At 41.5% G+C, this 22,821-nt stretch overlaps 1 protein-coding gene across 1 annotated transcript in view; it reads right to left on the reverse strand.

Annotated features, from left to right (window-relative positions):
- Positions 1 to 15,648, reverse strand: part of LOC100764401 (zinc finger protein 431-like) — a 29,568-nt gene extending 13,920 nt beyond the window's left edge. Inside the window, exon 1 of the mRNA XM_027393400.2 lies at positions 15,604 to 15,648. Within this exon, the coding sequence (XP_027249201.1) occupies positions 15,604 to 15,624 (21 nt within the window). The 5' untranslated portion in view covers positions 15,625 to 15,648. The remainder of the gene's footprint in view (positions 1 to 15,603) is intronic.
- Between the last annotated feature and the right edge of the window lie 7,173 nt (positions 15,649 to 22,821).

Raw genomic sequence — 22,821 nt, forward strand, 5'->3', positions numbered from 1 at the left:
AAATAACAGTAACAATCTCTAATTACCAAAGCCTATAATGGAGGATATAAACCACGCATGAAAATCACAAATTGCTATTAAGGCAATGGGAGCTATAATGGGGCTGTAATAGGAGCTGGGGATGTAGCTCACCTAGTTGGTGGAGTGTTTGTCCTGCATTCCTATCACGAACAACTCGTGCAACAGCTGGGATAGTGGTTCAAACTTGTAATCCCAGCACTTCTCTAGAGGATCAAAAGTTCAAGGGTTCACAATGAGATCAAGGTCAGTCCTGGCTACCTGAAAGCCTGTCTCAAAAAAGTAAACAAACAAACAATCAAACAAAAAAACAAGTATAATGTCAAAAAGAGACAAGATCAAAAAGATGTCCTACAATGGAGGCAAAAACTGAGGGAGCAAAGCAAAGGTTCAGCAAATGAGAGCACTGGTTACTTTTTCTGGGTGTGATTCTCAGCCCTCACGCAGCAGCTCAAAACCATCTTTAATTCCAGTTGCAGGCAATCTGACATCCACATCTGACCTCCATAAGTACCAGAAATGCAAGTGGTACTGAAACATACATGCAGGCAAACATACATGTATGCAGCAAAAAAAAAACAAAAAATTAAAAAAACATTTCCATTAGAAATAGAAAACACTGGGATGGGGGTGAGGGGAGGGAGAGGGGGAAGGGATTTACATGTGAAACAAGCTTGTTCCCAACTTGAACTAATAAAAAAAAATTTAAAAAAAAAAAAAATAGAAAACACTACCATGTAACAACTTGACCTAGATTAAGCTTAATTATTTCATCCCATATTAAACACTACCAAATAAATTTTAGGTTTACCAGCCTATAATCCTCTACCCCAAGGAAACTAGAAATCATGAATGACTCCAGAGGGAGGTGGACTGGCGTTTTGCCCTGGTGGGTGGGAGGGACTTCGAGAGCCCATCCCACTTGAAGGGATTCGCTCTGTCTCTGAACACATGGGGAGGGGCCTAGGCCCAGCACAGGAAGATTTGGTGGACTTGGTGGAACCCTGGTTGGGGGCCCTACCCTGCCTGGGGAGTGGCGGGTGGATGGGGTGGGGGGTAGGTTGGAGGTGGGGGAGAAGGAATGGGGGTGGGGGAGGGAGAGGGAGAGGGAAAGTATATGTGAAAATATTAATAATTTAATAAAAAAAGAAAAAAAAAATAGAAAACACTACCATGTAACAACTTGACCTAGATTAAGCTTTATTATTTCATCCCATATTAAACACTACCAAATAAATTTTGAGTTTAGAACTTATTGAGAAAATTTCCTGACTCACCTATCAAAAGTTTTCCATTTGATTTCCTTCTCTGTAAAACTATAATAATATACTATTTATGCTACTTTTAGAATGTCAACATGAGGGCCAAGTGTATCTCAGCAGTTTTTATTGTTAACTCAAAAGCCTGATTACTGAGCATACGGCCACACTTAATCCTATCTAGTATAAAAAGACCCAGACATTATTAGATTATATCTAGAAATTTTAAATTATTTTCAAGGATCATTACTGAGTAATTCTCCAAGATGTTAGTGTGTTACACGAATTTCCAGTACCTTTCGATGTTTCCGGTGTCTCTTTAGACTTTACCAGCTAAGCATATTTCATCCAAAAGGCTTTTCAACATTTTGACAGAATTTCTGATTTCCTAATGAGGCATGTTAAACATACCCAGTAAATATATTAGAAGATGAGAACACATTTCCAGAACTGATGGGATAAAAAAAAAAAAAACACCATATAGCTAGAACCTTTAATATCCTTAGAAACAATACCTAGTCTCTAAAACTGCTAAAAACAATTTCCAATTTTAAGTAATAAAATATGTAATTTACTAAAATCCCACAAATTCAGGAACTAATAAATATTTCATTGAGACACTGCTCAATATCAAAAATGGTATCTGCCTCATACTCCAAATACAATTTTTCACAATGATACCTGGAGAATAGGAATGGATATTCCAAGACTGAACTTCTGTAACAGTTTCATGGAATCCCTACAAAGACACTACAGACTTTTCCCTCACTCTATTTGTATCATTCTCTTTTTTCAAAGATTTATTTATTTATTATACAGTATTCTGCCTACATGTATCCCTGCAGGCTGGAAGATAGCACCAGATTTCATTAAGGATGGTTGGAAGCCACCATGTGGTTGCTGGAAATTGAACTTAGGACCCCTGGAAGAACAATCAGTACTCTTAACTTCTGAGCCATCTCTCCAGCCCCTATTTGTACCATTCTAAAGTTTAAGTTTTATTAAATTGTAAGGATCCTCTCAAGACTTTCTTTTGTTTTTGAACACAATGAAAATAAAGCTATGGATCCAGAAATTGTTAATCATTCCTCTTGAAAGACCCCTGCCCCTTAGCTCTCTCTCTCTCAAGTTTGCCTCCTCCTCCGGTCGGCGGCTGGCGGGGTGCACGGCGGATGCCTCCTCTCCTGCACTTCCCGATCCCCACCCCCGCCGGCCTCTACTTCCCCGCCACCGCCCGCACAAGGCCGGCCCATCCGGGACCAGCCAGCAGCCCATGAGCGCAGAACGGCTTAGCTCTCTCTCTCTCTCTCTCTCTCTCTCTCTCTCTCTCTCTCTCTCTCGGTGACACTCCCGTACGCGCGCACCCACACGCCCGGCCGCCGGCTCCCTCCCAAGCCGGTTCTCGGGGGCCCGCGCCCCGCCTGCCCACCTGGCACCGCGCCCCGGGGCTGGGGCCGAGCGAGGAGCCCGCGAGGCGGCGAGAGGGAGCCCCCCCCGCGCCCCCGCCTGATGGGGAACGCTCCGTCCCAAGGTCAGCCATCTGGACGCAGAGGGAGATAAGTAGAGCCAAGGCCGTTTCGCCTGATTACCAGACCTTGAGAAAATGCTTATTTGAAATAACTCTGTACCTCATTAAATTGTCCAATAGAATCTCTGTAACTATGCTTTTCGCTTCTGTACTGCGCTTTTTTTTTTGCTATATAAGGACCCCTCTTCCTTGGCTCGGGGCGCTTGGCCTCACAGAAGCTAAGTCGCCCTGGGTACCCATGTATCCAATAAAACCTCTTGCGGTTTGCATTCAAGTCCGTGGTCTCGCTGATTCCTGGGTACGGGTCTCCTTCTGCGAAAGTACCTCTTCTGAGGTCTTTCACTCTAATCCCATAAGTCAGGAGGCTGAGGCTCTAGGATAAGGCCTTGTTTCAAAGAAAGTCAAAGGAAAAAAGTATACATTACACAGACATGTATAATGAATTTCTAAGATGTACTCTAAATTCAAGAATAAAGGATGATTTTATGGGAGTCAGGTGGGTCCCTGTGAGTTTGGGCCAGCAATATCAAGATCCATTCCAGCCAGTTCTATAGTAAGAACCAAAGTCTGAATTAAAAAAAAAAAAAAAGATTTGTGTATGGTAGATTTCATTCCTATTATAAAGGACTATGAGAGAATGGGAAACATGGTATCTGTTTCATTCTGGGAGAAGAGATATATGAGGTGAAAGTAACTTACAAAGTGAGGTATAATTTAGCAAATGACTAAGTGAGAAAAATGGGGAACAAACTGCTTGCAAATGCAAATAATCAACAAGGATGCACATGAAAAGGAAACAAAAGCCAATAAGTATTTGGGGATTCATTTATGAAGAAAAATAAAAATTAAGAAAAAAAATACAAAAATGCAAGCAACTGAACCACCACTAGGCCTGTGTCCAGTCAAAATTTCTAAGGAAATTTCCAAGCAAAAGATTACATTGTAGTTTGGCTTCTGAGAGTATCACACAACTCTTGGCAAATGATGTATGTCCAACATTTGTTGAATGATTAAGCAATAGAGTTTGATGAGGAATAATTTCAAATCTAAAGGAACTCACTGCCTCATTATAAACGTATGAAATAATTTATACATGTTTTCTTGAGTGAAAGAATGGTAATGAGTTGCATGGACCACATGGTGACCATTGCTGACATTGCTGACAAAGTTCCAGCACTTCAACATTTCATACCACAATTCTTCAGCACCTTTTTTAATGATTCTCACTATGTGTTGGAGTTCCCTTCTGCTTTTTCCTTTGGGAAATTTTGTGTGGGTTTTGAAGGATGAAACTGTATACAATGGCAGTCTCCTTAAACAAAATATTTCTTTGGAAACTTTGTCCACCACTGTGGAACCATATAGTGTGATGACTCCACACACAGGAATACCATTGTGCCCTCGTGGTTACACCAAGAACAAGTAAGTTAGAGATTTACTAACTGGACACAACTGACCCCAAGGATCAAGAGCCTGAGGTCATTAAAAGCATTAAGTACAGAAAAATCAGAATGTGGTATAATGGCAAAGGGTAAGATATCAGGACTTTCCTCCTTTTGGGGGAGCTGATGGGAGAAACAAGCCCATATAGTAAGACAAAGACTCAAGGGAACACAATTAGGGAACACCTCAGTACTTATTCTGCATCATGCCCCATGAGGAATGAAAATTGTTCTTCAATTGTAGTGGAGTGTCAAGTCTCCAAGGAAGTCCTTTTCCCAAGATCAAGTGTTTGGATAAAGGGCTCCATTGCCCTGGGAGCTTGAGGAAATGTCCTGTTTGCTAAAAGCAGCCATTCTTATCTCTAGAAGAACTTGTAGACCTTCTACTGATGTAAGAGAATAGTCATTTAGATACTTGCTCAATGATAGATTGGTTCTGCTCAAAAGCAGATTCCTTTGCAGGCTCATCCATGTAACAAAGTTACCAACATGGAAATGGTACCTATCTGAATGACCAGGATGTGGTAACAAAGGAGTCTGTGCTTTCCCACATTGAGGAAATAGCTCAGTTGCCTACAGTCCCCATCCCTAAACCTCTCACCCCTCACCCAAAAGAAAGACCTATTGGAAGTTGGGTATCGGTGGCACACACCTTTAATCCCAGCACCCAGGAGGCAGAGGCCAGCTTGGTCTACAAAGCTACACAGAGAAACTCTGTCCCGAAAAACCAAAAAGGACCTACTGGACTGTGGGAACAAACAGAATGGTCATAGCATTTGGCTAACAAATTGTTTACTGATGGAACCAAAACTGAATGGAAAGCAGGAGCCAATAGAGTGAGGAGCAGATCGGCTATTACTGAAAAGGAACTGCCAAATCAGCACAACATGCTAAAGTAATAACAGCATGCTGACTGTAAGACAAACAACTAAGGAAGGAAAAAGAACATCTCTATCTTCTCCAATTCATGGTGTGTGTGCAATGGTATAGCTATATGGTCATCAAAATGGCAGATAAATGGCAAAGGCATTTAGTCAAGGATGGCATGGATGGTAATGGCAAAACACAGCAAAGACATCAAAATTTATGTAACCCATGTAAATGCACACATAGGCAATATCGACAGGACATCTAAAAATAATGAAATAGCAGCCAAATTGGCATTATGTTCAATTAAGACTAGAATATGAAGACTTGCTAGGGAACACATTCAGAATAAAGTATCAAGGATGACAGATCACACAGCTGGTAAACTTTCAAGTTTACCTAACTAAAAATGAGGAGAAATGGAGAACCAAATTAAATCAGGTCAACCTATTAGAATAACATAAAAGGAACCTAGACTGGAAAATTAAGAAACCTGAGAATGTTAGCATAACATTCTAGTTATGTATTAGTAAAGAAGAAATCCTAAGATTGCATAAAACATTGGAATACATAGGTACACATAATTTGATAAAAGGAACCTTAAGGTATCCTGGCAGGTCTGCATAGAAGCCACTAGAGACTACCAACTTTGTCCAGCACTTAAAACTAGATTCAGACATCAAGTACCAGCTATAATATAGTCTCCTAAACAATTCAACTATAAACTATAAATAGATTCCATTGGACCCATGAATACTTACAGGGGCTTATACGCCTGCACCCTTGTAGATGTAAGCACAGGGACTTGGATTAACTAGAGAAAGTCATAGACTAGACCAGCTGACAACAAAATATGCACTCTGGTGTTGGATAGTCACATTCTGCTGCTCAATAACTACTGAGTCATATTAAGGGACACATTTTACAGGTCCTAAAGTCCAGAGGTGGTACTAGACTATGGACATAAAGGGAGTTTTCCACTTAGCATATATTCCAACTGCATCTGGCAATATTGAAAGATGGAATGGACTCCTTAAAACCAAGTTATTACAACTCAAACATACACCTTTAAAAAAGCTATTGAAATTGCATGCTATGAGTTAAATACTGGACAAAGATTGAATAGAGCTTCTTTCTCCCTTAGAAGAAGCTATTAAGTCAGACTTAGAGACTGAACAACAACCAGATACTTCCTGACCATGCAGAATAATCCCCCATAAATGTGTTTACAGGGGCTGCATAAACAGGCAATACCATCTGGACCACAGGCAAGAATGGAAATCAGAACCTTAGAAAATTAGATGATCTACAAAGCATAATGTAGCTAAACCAATATACTGAATTTGCACTTTCATAAGAATAGCTATGGTCTTATGATTACTTTACTCTGCCCAGACAGAGAGGGAAATACAACATGGCAAGGCAGGGCCATAACAGATTACACCCTATGCATCGTAGAAAACTTTAAAAGAAAACAACACAAGATGGAATAATTCTATGGTAGACGTTTGCTGGTCTAAGGTACCCAAGACACTGTTCCTGAGAATCAACTCCTCCTGTTGAATCCTGTAAGTTTAACATTACCCAATGAATCAAGCTCAGGCTCATCAGCAACATCATTGTTTGCTTCACCATCACCAACACCCTGAGATGGTAAAAGTTGGAGGCATCGTCACTTTCATCCACAATCATTTCTATAGCAACAGGAACAAAGAATGAAACAACCACCACACCAACAACTACAACAACAAACACTCTACTACACCTTGGATGGGTTCTTACCAGAAAACTGGGACCATAACATGTATTTTATCCTAAACCTCACATACACCAGGGATACATTCTACTTTCCATATGTTCATTGTGACGCTACTGGACATATAGTTTCGTATAGCTATTGTGAGGAATGGAGAAACGCAACCATGCGTTTTGTACCAGTTTTGAGAGCCATAGTCACCAATGATGAAGAGGAAGCTGCAAACACCAATTTTAATGAAAGAAACCCATTGGCATGCCATTTTACACAGACTTGGAGACATATCACAGCAGCAGCATCCATCTACAACTTCAGCTGGAGAGAAATATCTCTTAAATCATCCTTCCACCTTACAATGAAGAACGAGGGGAGAATAAGGTTTAAGATGACAGATAGGGAAACAGCAGCAAACACAAAATTCTTCTCAGCATTCTTGGCCCCATATATACAGCACACGGATGCTGTGTTGGCTACCAGTACAATAAATCTAATGGGATTGTAAATAAAAATGTATACAATTATCCGGATCAGGACCAGCATAAAAAGCCAGGTTACTTGTCTGAAGAGACATCAGCATCAACCACAACAAACCCATGAGAACCCATGATTTGTCAGAACTGTACCTTTGACCCAGACACTGATAGCAGAACACCATGGAAGCATTTTCTCTCTTCGAATACAGTACACTACCATATGGATTCAAATGTCCAAATTCACTTTTTGAACTATTACCACAACTGAATAGGCCAAATTCCCCAACCTACCCTACTATGGTAAAATGGACATATGGAATAAACTACCTGATAAGGAAGGCAGAAAATGATTCATTTTCAATTATTAATGAATGGCTAGAAATTACAGCATTTGGAACACAACATTACAGATTTCCATTTATCTTGACGGACCCAGACCCATGCCCATTGATCTTGACTGACCCTTTGAATCTAACGATATTGAAGCCCCACCACCTGAGGAAATTTTTAAAGAAAAATTGTATGATTTGTATACTCTACACCTAAAGCAACTTGTTTTGTTCCAATTGCTTAATTGGAACAAGCACTTTTGAAAACAAATTTTATCCCTGTTTTTATATGGATGTTTGTGTGTTCAAGAGAATGTCTTCTATATGTGAACAGATGACACACCAGAAAAGAGGGTGTCAGGATCCCCTGGACCTGGAGTAGCAAGTGGTTATGACCTCCCAACTTGGATGCTGGGACCTGAACTTAGGTCCTCCCCAAGAAGACTATGTGCTGAGTGACCTTCCAAACCCCATAATACATTTATTCAATAATCTAAAAGTCTTTCACAGATTACCCACAGCAACAAAACCTAAAAAAATAAAGATGCAAATAAATGATCCTTGGGAACATGATGCATCAATATTAAGATGTTGTATATGGTTAATTTACACCATAAATTGAATATAATCCAAAGACAATGCCTAACAATTTATAACAGGAAAGCTGGTTCCAAAGCTACATGAAAAGTGGAAATACTCAGAATACACAGTATGATTACAGAAAAAATAGGACACACATTGACTTCTATATTTACCACAAAGGGTACAATAATCAAGAATAAGTACAATATTTGTGAAAAAGTAAAGGAGATGGAGAGAAAATGCTAAGAACAAAATCACAAAACTATAGTCAACCTTTAATCAATAACACCAAAGGAAACTCAGCCAGAAAAAAAAATGTGAGTTTGACCAATGTTATCCCACTACTTATGGTTCTATGTGTTCAAAAATTAAATAAGCACAGACTTCACAACTCCCACAAAATTAATTCAAAGTGACCCTTAAACTGTTATGTTTCTGACCCTCCAGCTACTGATAATTCTTCCAGAGAAAAGTCAAGCTCTAGAGCCCTCTCTGCAAATAGAGGTGATGTCCTCCAGAGCCAACTGTGACTCTACAGACCTTCATTCCCCTTGTAGTTTCAGGCAAACCCAGCCCCAACGATGCCCAATCACAAAACAATGTAGAAGAATAATTTAATGTCTGCTTCGTGCCACATGGATTATGGCATAAATATGGAATCTTCCCTATCCACCTGCACAACACCATGTAAACCTGGGCTACCTTTGGAGCTCAGACTCCTTTTATCCCCTGGAACTGAACTTCACTGAATCACACCATAGTGGCTAGCAGTAGCAGAAAGTTAAAAGCATCCTAATCATATGTTGTGAAGGATGAACCCCATCCCAGTTTAGAAACTATCTGGAATATTTATAAGACAAACCTGAGAGTGGAAAGCAACATTCAGAACTTCCAGAACCAGGCTCTCAGTTTTCCAATCCGTCTTCCCACTGCACACCAAAAGCAGTGCCTGTGCATGCAAGCTAGACAGTGGTATTACAAGCTCACAGCCTCCCATATCAAGGTAGCAGAGCCTCCCCCTCCCCAGGGAATCCACACTCAGCAAGGCTCAGAGGCCAAGGTCCACTACCCAGGTCACCACGGGGACCAACGGAATCATATTTTGGCTCATGGTCCATTGCAGTCCCACCAGCTGGGTCTCTGACAGCTCAGCCAACCTGCTCTTCCTGGTCTGGGAACAGTGGCCCCCACACTCACCATGGAATGGCTGTGGTCTTCCTTACAGCTCCCTACAGCAGAAACAGAGTGGAATCCTGGAAAGAACTTGTAAGCTACCTCCCACTGGTATTCCTAATAGCTAAGTCTTCCAGAGTCCCTTATTAGCTTGGACCACCCAGCAGAACATCAAGACATTAGTAGTTACCCTACTAGGTGAGCAGAGATCAAATGACTCAGACCCCCAAGCCCTCACAGCTCTGCTCTTCCACAATATGATCAAACAGGGCCCTAGTCTGGGAAATTGTAGTTTAGTAGAATCTGCCACTCTCCCAGAGCATTTGCTGTTTCTCTTCGAAGGCATAGCGTCCTTTCTGTGCATATTTCATTACACACTCAATGTCCAATGCAGTCAACCCTTTGCTTCACAGTTGGGAGGTCCTGCAGCCAAATACAGGTCATGTTCAAACTATACCTGTTGTTAAAACAACAAGAGGCCATGGGTTACAACAAAATGAAGGGTCACTGGGAGGACTTGGAGGCAGGAAAGATAGTGGAAATGATTTCATTGTAATCCCAAAATATCCTGTTAAAAAGTTGGATCAGGCTTTATGGCCACCTGCTCCACAGATTATGGATTTGTATTGGAGTACCAATACACCAAGTACATCTCACACCATTTCTCTCAAGCTGTACATCTTAAACCTGGAAAACAGCCATGTTAGGCAGGGCTACAAAATTTTATCCAGTTCATCTATTTTGGTTCAACCAATATAACTACAGTAATTTGGTTTCATGAAATGCCAGATTCTTGATCACCTGATCTGTAAACCTCAGAAATGGCTAGTCAGGACATTTATTGATAATATAAAAATGAATAACTCACTACTCATTGCTAATGTCAACTACTGTCAAAGCAGAAAAGCTTTGCTGTGACTACACATGCTTTACACTTGGTCAGTGAACTCAATTATTATACAGGTCCCTCTTTGTTTGTAAGTTCCCAATAAAAGTCAGAGAAATTGGACCACACTCTTTCCCGGTCTATTTTCTCACAGACCAGTCAAAGCCCAGACTGGAAAGAGTTGCAGGACTGTCTTCCCAGCCCTGAGCAAATGAAGGATTAAATGTTCAAAGCAATTCTCAATTACATAGTGTGAGGCAAGCCTGAGCTACAGGAGACATTGCTCTAAGCCTGTGGTTCTCAACCATCCTAATGTTGTAAACCTTTATACAGTTCCACATGTTGTGACCACCCCCTAACTATAAAATTATTTTCATTGCTGCTTCATAACTATAATTTTGCTACTGTTATGAACTGTAATATAAATGTCTGTGTTTTCTAATGATCTTAGGCCACTCCTGTAATAGGGTCCTTTGATCCCCCAAAGGGAGCCTCCACACACCTCCCCCCCAGGTTGAGAACCACTGTTCTAAACTGACATAAATAAATAATAGCACTTAAGAAAAAAATGGAATGAAATTCTTAAAGGAAATACTGAAAATATAAACAAATAGAGATTAGAGCTGTAATGAATTTAAAGAAAGTGAAATTTTAAAAATGAAACCAATAATTGACTTTAAAATGATAAGCATAATTGGAAGAACATTTAGCTATACTAACTTTGAAACAGAGTAGGTACTTCCCTGATAGAGAGAATGCCATTAATAAGGCATTGTATGACTTTGTCCCATGAACATTATTAGCTGCTGAGTGCCATTGGTCTGTGTCTCAAACCTCTTAGCTGACTTAACTGTGTCAAACAGGATTGTACACATCTACATAGGAGAGTTCTCTAACTGAAAATTGAATACTCAGTAGTTCAAGCTACTCTCCCTAAACTGTACACGCATCAATTCTGTCTGTCTTCATGCACATGGAAGGAATTAATACATGCAGGGAAATTACACAAAAAGTCACTCACCCTGCCCCATCAGGACCTTCTTTATAATGGAGACCCTGTGGCTCACTGCCTTAAACTTCCGTCTGTGGTCTAGCTATTGCCTAGTCTGTTTTCTCCTGTAGTGTAACCAGTACATTGTTCCTCCATTTCTGATCTGAACTGAGAAGCCCCGCTCCAAACACAAATCCTTTCCCTGTTACTGCAATGGACAGTCTACTATGTGACTCAAACTGGTCATTTTAGAACTCTGTGGTGCTACACACCTGTAATCCAAGAATTTAGGGTGTTTAGTCAGGAGGATAGCAAGCGCAGTGTCCTGTGGGGCTACAAACAGGTTTCCATCTCAATCAACATAGGAGACCTTGACTCAAAACTACTTTTCAGAAAGGCTGGAGATGCAGCTGTTCTAGAACTAATATGCCTTTATGTCACACCAGGACTTAAGGTTGGTTGTGAACCTGTATAGGACACCTGAGCAGCATGATAGAGGTCTGTTCTTTGCTGGGGGATGACATATCCTTTTGGCTGGTTGTAAATTAGGGTTGTCTCCTTTGTTATGGGAATTGTAGCTTAATGGCTGGTTAACCATGGTGAACAAACATTTACATTTTATCATACTAGTCTCTAAAAGGCTTGGTTATCACAGTACTTATCTTTGGGGTAATTGGTGTAGGGAAAAGGGGCCAGCCAAAGAAACACACCCTGACCCTGAAACCAGTGCCAAAGAAACACACTTTGTCCCTGGAATCAAAGTCAGTGAAAGAAATACAACCTGGCCCTAAAATTAGAGCCAAAAGGCTAAAAGGGACCAGTGAAAGAAACACACTTTGGCCCTGAAACCAGAGCCAAATCTGACCCTAAGCCTGTGCAGAAAACTAACCGATCCCTGAGCAGGAGATCTAGCCAGTCTGAGCTGAGGGATAGAAATCTGACCAATCCCCACCCTGAAAAAACTCCACCCCCTAAGAAGCCCTATATAAACCCTGTGTCTGTTCAGCTTGTGGCTGTTCGGGCTGCCCTGCTGTCCTCTGCCACTCTCCTGGATTCTTCCCTCCCAATAAATCTCTTGAAATGAGTTTTAGGTGAGACCTTCTTTCAGCCAGAGCAGAGAGGACCCAGAGCAGAGCAGGACTGTAAGTAACGCTTTTCGCCTGAGGAAACCTTCTCTGGGCAGAGCAGAGTTGTTACATTCCTCTCTCCTCTCACTGGTGGGGGTAGGGGGGAGACTGGAGCCGCTGCTGGAGAAGCCCTCTCCTGCTTGGAGCAGGGCTGATACAGGGAGAGGGGTAGCCTCTCCCTGCAACAGAGCTATAAGCTGCTATGCTTTGCTGTGACCTGTGCTATTCCTTGGCTCCCAATTGCCAGAATATCTTTCTATCCGAGCTGTAACACTCAGTATTCTTTGGCTCCCGAGTGCCAGAATCCATCCCTGTCCATCCCATCCAATCCGTCAAAATGCTTACATCTGGGAGACAATCCGCTCTTTGCTTCATTCTACTTTGTGATTTAATGTATCCTAAGAATGGGTAAATCCTTATGCCATCAATTTTATTACCATCAAGTTTACTCTTCCACATCACATCACATCACATCCTAAACCTAAACCTAAAAGGTAGAAGTGCAGAACTTCTGGAAGATATCAGAGCTCTCCCAGTTGGGCAAATCTGCCTTCCATAGTGACAATACAAGCACTACAAACGCCAGCATTTCACAGTGACCTCTTCTTAGTGAAGTTATTAGGAGGCTGCCTCCCTGGCCCAAGGAGTTGCAAGGACAACGGACCACACGGGACACGCAGTGATGATCAGGACACTGCTTCTGGCCGCCGGCTCCTTCCTACCCAGCCAGGGGACAGCCGGCCACTCCTCCCACTCCGGGGACAGCATCCCTCACTCACCATGGCGCTGCTGAGCAGCTCGCTCGCAAGCTCCCCACAGGGAAGCAAGCCCACAGCCAAGACACAGGCCGACTTCCGACTTACTCAGCAGAGGAGCTGAGCCCAGCGCCCGGAAGATCCCTCCCATCTGACTGGCGAGTCCGCTGGAGGCTTTGATTGGCTAGTGAGTCCTGAGTGACAGGACCGGTGGAACTGAAGGACTCACACAGTGCTATCCAGCCCTGGCTTCCACCCCAGCATATACGTATCCCAGACCGGGGGAGATTTCTGCTGAACTCAATCAACAGCAAGTCTCAAGCCTCCGTTTTAAAGGGAAGTATACAAATACAGAAGGAAGCTAATCAGACAAAATCGCACAAAACAAAACAGGGTATCTCAAGAACATTATAAAAAATGATCCACAGTGGTATTGAGAGTGATAACTATAGACAGCCCCATGTGTGGAAAGAGTTGGGGTCTGAAGAAACCCCTCCACAAAGACTGACCCAAGATCTTGACTAGCTCTCCCAAGAATATTTCTAGTTTTGGAGAAGGAGTTCTGTTTTGGCTCTATACATCAGCCCCTAAAAGAAAGCTCCTGAGGCACAGGCAGATTGCCAAACTCAGAGAGACCTAGTTTCTCAAATATATTCTAGAAGTTCTACACTTTGAATTTGACAGTTAGGTCTAAGATCCATTTGCAGTTAATTTGTGGAAATTGTAAATGACATCTCATGTACTGGGTAGCACTCCACTTTGAAGCTTTGATGTACAAGAGTAGAATTGGTGATATAAAGGTTTTATAAATGCTTCGGAAACAGTGAGTCACACAATGGAGAATTTAGCTAAGGGAGGGCTGCCTCTAAAATACCCCAAAGATAAGTAGTATGTTAACCAGGCCTATTAGAAACTAGGATGCTAGGATGTAAATGATGGTTCATCTTTTATGTATATCATTATTGGTCACACATCTGTGGTTAAATGTTTATGATCTAACAAATTAAGCTTGCCTGAAAATCAGAATGCAAAGCTAGTCACACTAGACAGCCACAGAAGCCAGGCCACTGTGGTGACACACACCTTTAATTACAGCAGTCACACTAGTTAGCCATAGAGGCTGGGCAGTGGTGGTGCTCGCCTTTAATCCCAACACTAAGGAGAAATATAATACAGGAGACAGGAGTTAAGTCAGTCTGAGGAGGCAGTCTGAGGACAGGATGGCCCCTTTGGTCCAAGCCTTGGTAGAGGTAAGAACTCCCCAGTGGTTGGCTACTTTGTTTCTCTGATCTTTCAGCTTCCCCCCTAATATCTGATTCCTGTTTTGTTTTGTTTTATTAGTAAGACTTATTAGAATTTGTGCTACCGATGCTCATCCATGGAGAGGATAGAGAGACCCTCTGTGTAAAAATCTCACTACAGTAAGCTGGGCATCACAGTTTTAAGAGAGATTTCTTAATTGTGTTGAATTAGATGCGGTTCGCATCAATGCAATGTTTTGGTATGTATTTGCTATTTCTTTGTATTGCCTAAATACACCCATGAAAAACTGAAAGCATGATTATAGTAGTGATGGCATGTATTAGATAAAGGCTGTCTTGTGTTTTCTCTAAGGTTTAGTTTAACAGATTATACTAAGGAAGTATTAATTTAGTAATTATCTTATACAGTTTCAATTCAACTTCCTTTTATTTAGCTGTTGCTCAGTGTTGAGAGTTGATAAGTATTGGGTCCCAGGTTATTAGGTTCCTCTGCCGATGTGATAAGCCAAATCAAGTCAAATTAATAAATCCAGTTTTAATAAACAGACCAAAGCAAATCAGAGCACTCCCGGAAGGCAGGAGGGAGAGCATGTGGCAGATCTATGGGCCAGGACTAACATAGCCTATAGGCAGTCTTGAACAGTTCCAAGGTAGGAGCTGCCTACAGTGGGCTTTCTTAGGGGCAGGATCTGGAATGGAAGGAGTGAGATGGGTGAAGCTTCCCAACACATACAACCATCTTTTTCCTCCCACTCCCCTTTCTTCCTCCCCTCTCTCCTTCTACCCTCCACCTACCCTCAAACTTCCAATTTATTCAGGAGATCTTGTCTTTTCCCCCTTGCTAGGCAGATCCATGTATGTCTCTCTTAGGGCCCTCTTTGTTACTTAAGATTCTCTGGGGTTGTGGCCTGTAGGCTGATTGTCCTTTGCTTTAGATCTAATATCTATTTATGATACATATTATACTTGTCTTTCTGGGTCTGGGTTACCTCACTCAGGATGACTTTTTCTAGTTCTGTCCATTTGCCTGCAAATTTCAAAATGTCATTGTTTTTTACCACTGAGTAGTAGTTCCTTGTGTAAATGTACCACATTTTCCTTATCCATTATTTGGTTGAGGGGCATCTAGGTTGTTTCTAGGTTACTGGTACTTACGAATGATGCTGCTTTGAACATAGTTGAGCAAATGTCCTTGTGGTGTGAGTGTGCACCCTTTGGGTATATGCCCAAAAGTTGTATTGCTGGGTCTTGAGGTAGACTGATTCCCAATTTTCTGAGAAACCACCATACTGATTTCCAAAGGGGTTGTACAAGTTTGCACTCCCACCAGCAATGGAAGAGTGTTCCCCTTTCTCCACATCCTCTACAGCATAAGCTGTCATGAATTTTTGATCTTGGTCATCTGACAGGTGTAAGATGGTATCTCAGAGTTGTTTTGATTTGCATTTCTGATGACTAAGGATGTTGAGCAATTCCATAAGTGCCATTAATCCATTGGCGATTCTTCTGTTGAAAGCTCTCTGTTTAGATCTGTACTCCATTTTTTAATTGGCTTATTTGGTCTTTTGATGTGTCTTGAGCTCTTTGTATATTTTGGAGGTCAGCCCTCTGTCAGATGTGGGGTTGGTGAAGATCTTTTCCCATTTTGTAGGCTGCTGTTTTGTCTTGTTGACTGTGTCCTTTGCTTTAAGGAAGCTTCTCAGTTTCAGGAGGTCCCATTAATTCAATGGGACCTCAATGTCTATGCTACTGTGCTGGGTCCTCAGGCAGGTAGGGCTAGAGAAGGGCCAGTTCATCCGGTCTCTTCCTGGGGCTGAGCAGGATGGAGAGTGTTAAGGACCCAGATCCCCCTCCTAGTTACCGGAGAGAACGACACTGAATTGGAAGACTTGTTGAAGCAGGATCTCATTTTATTGCAGCCCTGTTAGAGGTAAGAACTCTCTGGTAGCTTGGCTTCTTTGCTTCCCTGATTTTCAGGTTGAACCCCAATGTCTGTCTCAGGGTCTTTTATTTATCATGTAACAGATCTGTATTTCCATTCTTCTATACCCAGTTATGACAACACCATTTGTGTAAGATACTTTCTTATTTCCATTTTATAATTTTAGCTTCTTTGTCAAAAATCAGGTATCTCCCCAATAAAAATCAGTTAAACAAACAAAAGAAGTAGAAAGAAATCAGAGGTTTTAAATAGGTTTTCTGTACCCTGATAATAGGTTTCTCTGCTGACACAGTAAGCCAGATAGGGCTGAATTAAAAAAGTAACAACACGTTTATTTGAGCAAAGCAACTCCTGGGTGGATTCTCCAGGCCAAATATCGAGGCCAGAGAAGTCACACCCCAAAACTAAAGCAGGGAGATTATATAGCCTGTAGGTGAAGTTACAAGTAGGATTTATGCCCAAGTATTGTCAAACACTGGAATGCTTAGGTGGGGACTTGGGCTGCTGGCAGCAAGATGGGAGGAAATTGCAATCCTCTCCAAGAATGTGGAACTGGGCTTTATGGAACCTTTTCTTTGCTGGATATTTTCTAAGAGAATGGTGTTTGGAAATAGAGACTAGAATGGGGCTTTCTAGATCATGTAGGGTCCAGCTGGAGGTTCTAACTAAACACTTTTAACTGAAGTTCCTACAAAGAGTTATGCATTCAATACTCCAGTTCTGTATTCATCTTCCAGAAACCTCAAGTGCCCTACTTTAAACTATAACATTAACAAGATCTCACTAAAAGGGATGTGTGTTTAAACAGTTACAACAGGACAGATGAAAACATTAGCAATGTAAATGCTGATCATAAATAAACAGCATAGGGCAATAGAGATGACTCAGCAGTTAAGAGCTCTGGTATTGCAGATAGGTGGGCTCAATTACCAGTACAATTGAGGGATTTCACAACTACCCATTATTCCAAGTTGAGGGATTCTGAGACCATCTTCTGAATACTGTGAGGATCAGTCACACAAATGGTGTATATCCATGCAACACAAAACAAGCACAATGGGTAGCAAGAATGTCATACCAGCAGTCCAATGACTCAGAAGGCTCAGGCAGTATTAATGTCATTGTTTAGATGGAGTTCTGTATCAGGGGCCACCTCATTTGGAACCCTGCCCAGTCTCAGAAAGTCTGCAAAATGACAGCTCCTCCCCCAGAGATGTTCAAGACCACACTACTGCCTCAAAAATATATAAATAAATAAGTATATACATAGAGAAGGGCAAGTAGATGTGAAAAAAATATTGGCCACAGATTCTGGCATAGTTGCTGATTGGGTATATTACCCTTTTTTTCAAATGTGTTATTTTATTTATGTGTATGCCTGTCTAAGTATATGCCATATTTTGCAGGTGCCTAAGGGAGTCATTAAGAGGGCATTAGATGCCCTGGAACTGTGGTTATGGGCTGCTGTAAACCACATGAGATGGGTGCTGGGAACAGAACTCAGATCCTTGGCAAGAACAATTACTATTAAATGCTGAGCCAGCTCTCCTGCCCCAATGTCCTTTAAAAAAAATTAAATCTCTATGGGGACTCCTCAAAAAAATGGGAATCAGTCTACCACAAGATCCTGCAATTCCGCTCTTAGGCATATACCCAAAAGAAGCACATTCATACAAGAACATATGTTCAACGATGTTCATAGCAGCACTATTTGTAATAGCCAGAAACTGGAAGCAGCCTAGATGCCCCTCAACCGAAGAATGGATAGAGAAAATGTGGTACATTTACACAATGGAGTACTACTCTGTGGAAAAAAAAAACAATGGAATCTTGAAATCTGCAGGAAAATGGATGGATCTAGAAGAAACCATTCTGAGCGAGGTAACCCAATCGCAAAAAGACAAACATGGTATGTACTCACTTATATGCAGATTTTAGACATAAAGCAAGGATTACCAGCCTACAATCCACACTGCCAAAGAAGCTAATAAACAAGGAGGTCCCTAAGAGAGATATACATGGTCCCCTGGAGAAGGGGAGAAGTTCAAGATCTACTGAGCAAATTGGGAGCACGGGAAGAGGGGGGAGGGAGCTAGGAGAATGAGAAGGGGAGAAGAAGAGGGATGCCGAGGACATGAGGGAGCACAAAGTATGAGTCAGGGAAAGAATACACAATAACAAGAATGGAGATATCATAATAGAGGGAGACATTTTTGGTTTACAGAGAAATCAGGCACTAGGGAAATGTCTGGAGATCTACAAAGATGACACCAGCTAACTATCTCAGCAACGGAGGAGAGGCTACCTTAAATGCCCTCCCCTGACTATGAGATTGATGACTGACTTATATGCCTTCATCCAGCAGCTGATGGAAGTAGAAGCAGACACCCATAACTAATCACCGATCTGAACTGGAACCCAGATGCAGAGAAGGACCAGTGAAGAGCACAGAGGTCCAGACCAGGCTGGTGAAACCCACAGAAACAGCTGACCTGAACATCCGGGAACTCTTGCTCCCCAGTCTGATAGCTGGAATACCAGCATGGGACTGATCCGGACCCCAGGAACATGGGTTTCTGTGAGGAAACCTCAGAAATCTATGGGACCTCCTGTAGTAGACCAGTATTTATCCCTAGCATAGGTGTGGACTTTGGGAGCCCATTCCATATAGAGGAATACTCCCTGAGTCAAGACACATGGGGGTGGGCCTAGGCCCTATCCCAAAGGATACAAAAGACTGATGACACCCTATGGAAGGCCTCACCATCCAGGGGGAGCAGAAAAGATACGTTTTAGTTTTAAGATAAGGTTTTAGTTGGGAGGGAGTAGGGGAGGACGTGTGGGAGAAGGAAACTGGGATTGTCATGTAAAACAATCCTGTTTCTAATTCAAATAAAAAAAAGTTGGAAAAAATTAAATCTCATTAATAACTTAAAAATGAATGATTTTTTAAAATGTAGGCATAAAACCTAGTGTTCAAAGAATAAGTTGCAGTGTTATGTCTGACTTCTGCTATGATTGTCTCATTATTTTTGGAAAGTAGATTAGATTTCCTGTTTTTAAAATCAGTTCAATAGAAGAGTCTATTGATGCAGACCACTGCTTCTATATTAGACATAAACATGCTGTAATCAGGAGACTGCGTTCGTCTAAGACGGTTTCTGTTCTGTGTTTTAGCTGGGCAGCTTCTTCCCTGCCACGAACCTCCCCAGCTGGGTATGGGAGTCCCTGGGATGAGGGTTCTTGAAGACTAACTAGGTGGGTAAGGATCTAGCAGTGACAAACAGAAACAAACAGGCAGTTTGAATCTGAGTGTATTTTGCAGCTTTCAAGCAAGGCTTTTTATCAGGATAAAGCATAGCTTCTCAGAATTTGTTCACTGAAACAAACCCAGATAGAACAAATAGCATCATTGTCACTAGGCACAGTAACATACAACTTATTCAAAGCTAACAATGAATCAGAAAATCATTCAAGGCTAATCACAGCTAAGTGCCTATTTTCTAAGATCAGGTTAAATAAATTTTTATGATCAGTTATTGTTTAACATTTGTTGCCTACCTCTTGTGAATCTTTGAAATATTGAGCTTTTTGACTTTTTCTTATCAAAAAACTTTCTTTACCACACGTTTAAACCTACTCTCAATTACAATTGTACAGCCCTGTGAAATTTTATTGTTGGGCAAGTTTTCGTCAATACTATTTGTACTTAAGTGAATGACGTGAGTGATTTGAAAAGTGCTGGTTTTCCTGGAGATGAGGTCATGGTCAGTGACCACGTCTCAGGGGACGGTTTTTCATTTCTATCTTTTGTAAAAAATGTCAGCATAGGCTTTCAGGAACATTTCTTTAATATAGAAAAGAATAGAGGAGGGCTGGAGAGATGGCTCAGATGCTCTTCCAGAGGTCCTGAGTTCAATTCCCAGCAACCACATGGTGGCTCACAACCATCCGTTATGAGATCTGGTGCCCTCTTCTGGTGTGCAGATATACATGGAAGCAGAATGTTGTATACATAATAAATAAATAAAATCTTAAAAAAAAAAAAGAAAGAAAAGAATAGAGGAACAGAGATTGCCATGAGAACTACAGCTCAATATTTTTCTCTGGTCGAGAGTTCCACAACCATTTCCAGGAGACCTCCTTCTTTTGAAGTTATCGCCTCAGTCTGTGGAACTTGTCACACAGAATCTACTGGATTTGGTGTGGCAATGCCATCCCCCCACACCACTCCACCCTGTCTTTCTGGTTTTGATCTGGGTCTGCAAATGAGATCATCTGGGAGCTTAAAAAAAAAATTCCAGGTCGTCTCCAGACTGTGACACTCAGTACTCTGAGACAGAGCACTGCCGAGTTCAGTTACAGAAGTGTTCTCTGCTGTAGTTAAGTTTCATGGAAGACCTGTACCCTGAGTCTCTGGCACAGTACTTTACACATAGGCATCTAACTCTTAAGTAACTATTTTTATTTGTGACACAGTTTAATTTCACACAGGAATGAATTTCAACTAATTACTTGCAGAAAAACCAACAGACTTTATAATCTCTCTTTTGGAATAGCTGAGAATCACAGTTAATAGAATGCTTCCTTTCTTTACTGGCATCATGTCAGTGTGTGAGATGGTGGGCTCCTCTGGCAGACAGCATTATCATTTGTACAGTATAAAGAAGGTCAATGTGACCTACAAAGTAAGGTCACTCCATAACTTCCTCTAGTTGAAAATAATTCTACTTGTAAATTTTTATTTCTTCTCATTTGTACTTTTGCAGCCCTAAAACACTTGGGTCTGTGTGCTGTAGGTAAAGCTTTAAATGATAATGGGCATTTAATAACTTTGGATAAATTCAGGGACAAAGTGTAAACTTTTTAGTATTTTAATAACATGGTATGATTTTGAAGTAACAAAGTACCACTACCCTTTCTTGTTTAATGTGGGTGTGTGTACGTTGTGTGTGCATGTGTTTGTGTGTGTGAGAGGAGTGTACACATGGCCATGGCACACATGTGGAGGTCAAAGCAATCCCAGGTGTCCATTCTCACCTCCCACATGGCCTCTTTGTTGTTCGCTGCTGCATTGTGTACCCGGCTAGCTAGCTCACCACCTTACAGGGTTCTCTGTCTCTGCCTCCCATCTCGCTGCAGAAGTGAGCTCACCCTTAGTGTGGCCAGCTTTACATGGGTTGAGGATTCAAACTCAGGTCTTTGCACTTGCACAGCAAGCACCTTACCTACTAAGCCATCTCCCCACTCACCACCTTTGAGTGAAATATTTCATTCCCTTTAACTTCAAATAATTACAAAGTAAATGTAGGGAAAACTCAACTCTGGGGAAGGAGAAGAGTAATGACACTTGGAAAGTCCTAGAAGCAGCCTTATTCTTTTCTAATTAGGAAACCTCATTACTGTGAGGCACATTGGAGCATGCCTTTAAACCCAGCACTCAGATTTCTGTGAGCTTGAAGACAGCCTGATCTATATAGTGAGTTCCAGGGCTATGCAGAGAGACCCTACCAAAAAGAAAAAAAGGAAACCTCATCAATTCCCAAACATGAAGTGAGGAGGCCCAGTCTGCTAGAATTCCTAAAGCTCTCGGCTCTACACAGTAATTGGAAAATTTCTTTTCATAATAGAGTATGGGCAGTAAGAAAGCTGAGACAGGAAACCAGAGTTTGATCCTTGGGACTCACATAAAGGTAGAAAGGGAGAAGTGATGACACAAAGTTGTCCCCTGATGTTCACATGCATGAAGTCACACCCACATACCATTCATATACACACAATCGTAATTATAGTTTAACATGACTTTTAATAGATAATAACAGGCATAGTGGTGATATGTGTTAGATCCCAGTACTTGGGGTGGGGGTGGCAGGAGAATCATAAGTTCAACTCCAGCCTGAGCTATAAAGCAAGTCAAGTTCTCTCCCCTCTCTCTCTTGCTCTATCTCTGAGAAAAGAGGCTGTATATTTTTGCTCAAATTTACTTTCTGTGACTATCAACAATGTAGGCTAGCTGCAAGCCTGACAATTAACTTTTTGAGATTGTATTTATTGTAAGTCTATGAGTGTTTGCCTGAATGTATGTCTGTGCACCACATCCATGCAATGCCCTCAGAGGCAAAAGAGGGCGCTGTACCCCATGGGACTGGAATTACAGCCTGTTGTGAGCGACTGCTGTGTGCTGGGCCCTGAACCCAAGGCCTCTGATAGAGCAGCTTCACAGCTGAGCCATCTCCAGTCTTAGCACAACAATTTTTAGATTAAGATATTACATAGCATTAAGACTACTAAATAAACGCTATATTAGGGAGGGGAAACTAGAATAAAATTTTATAGGTATAGAAATCCTCTGGCTAATTAAGCTCAATTTTTGTTAAAAAAAAAAAAATCTTACTTTCTAAGGACTTATTAGCCAACGGATCAGGAATCAT

The sequence above is a fragment of the Cricetulus griseus genome (assembly GCF_003668045.3).
Source record: "Cricetulus griseus strain 17A/GY chromosome 1 unlocalized genomic scaffold, alternate assembly CriGri-PICRH-1.0 chr1_0, whole genome shotgun sequence".
Taxonomy (NCBI): domain Eukaryota; kingdom Metazoa; phylum Chordata; class Mammalia; order Rodentia; family Cricetidae; genus Cricetulus; species Cricetulus griseus.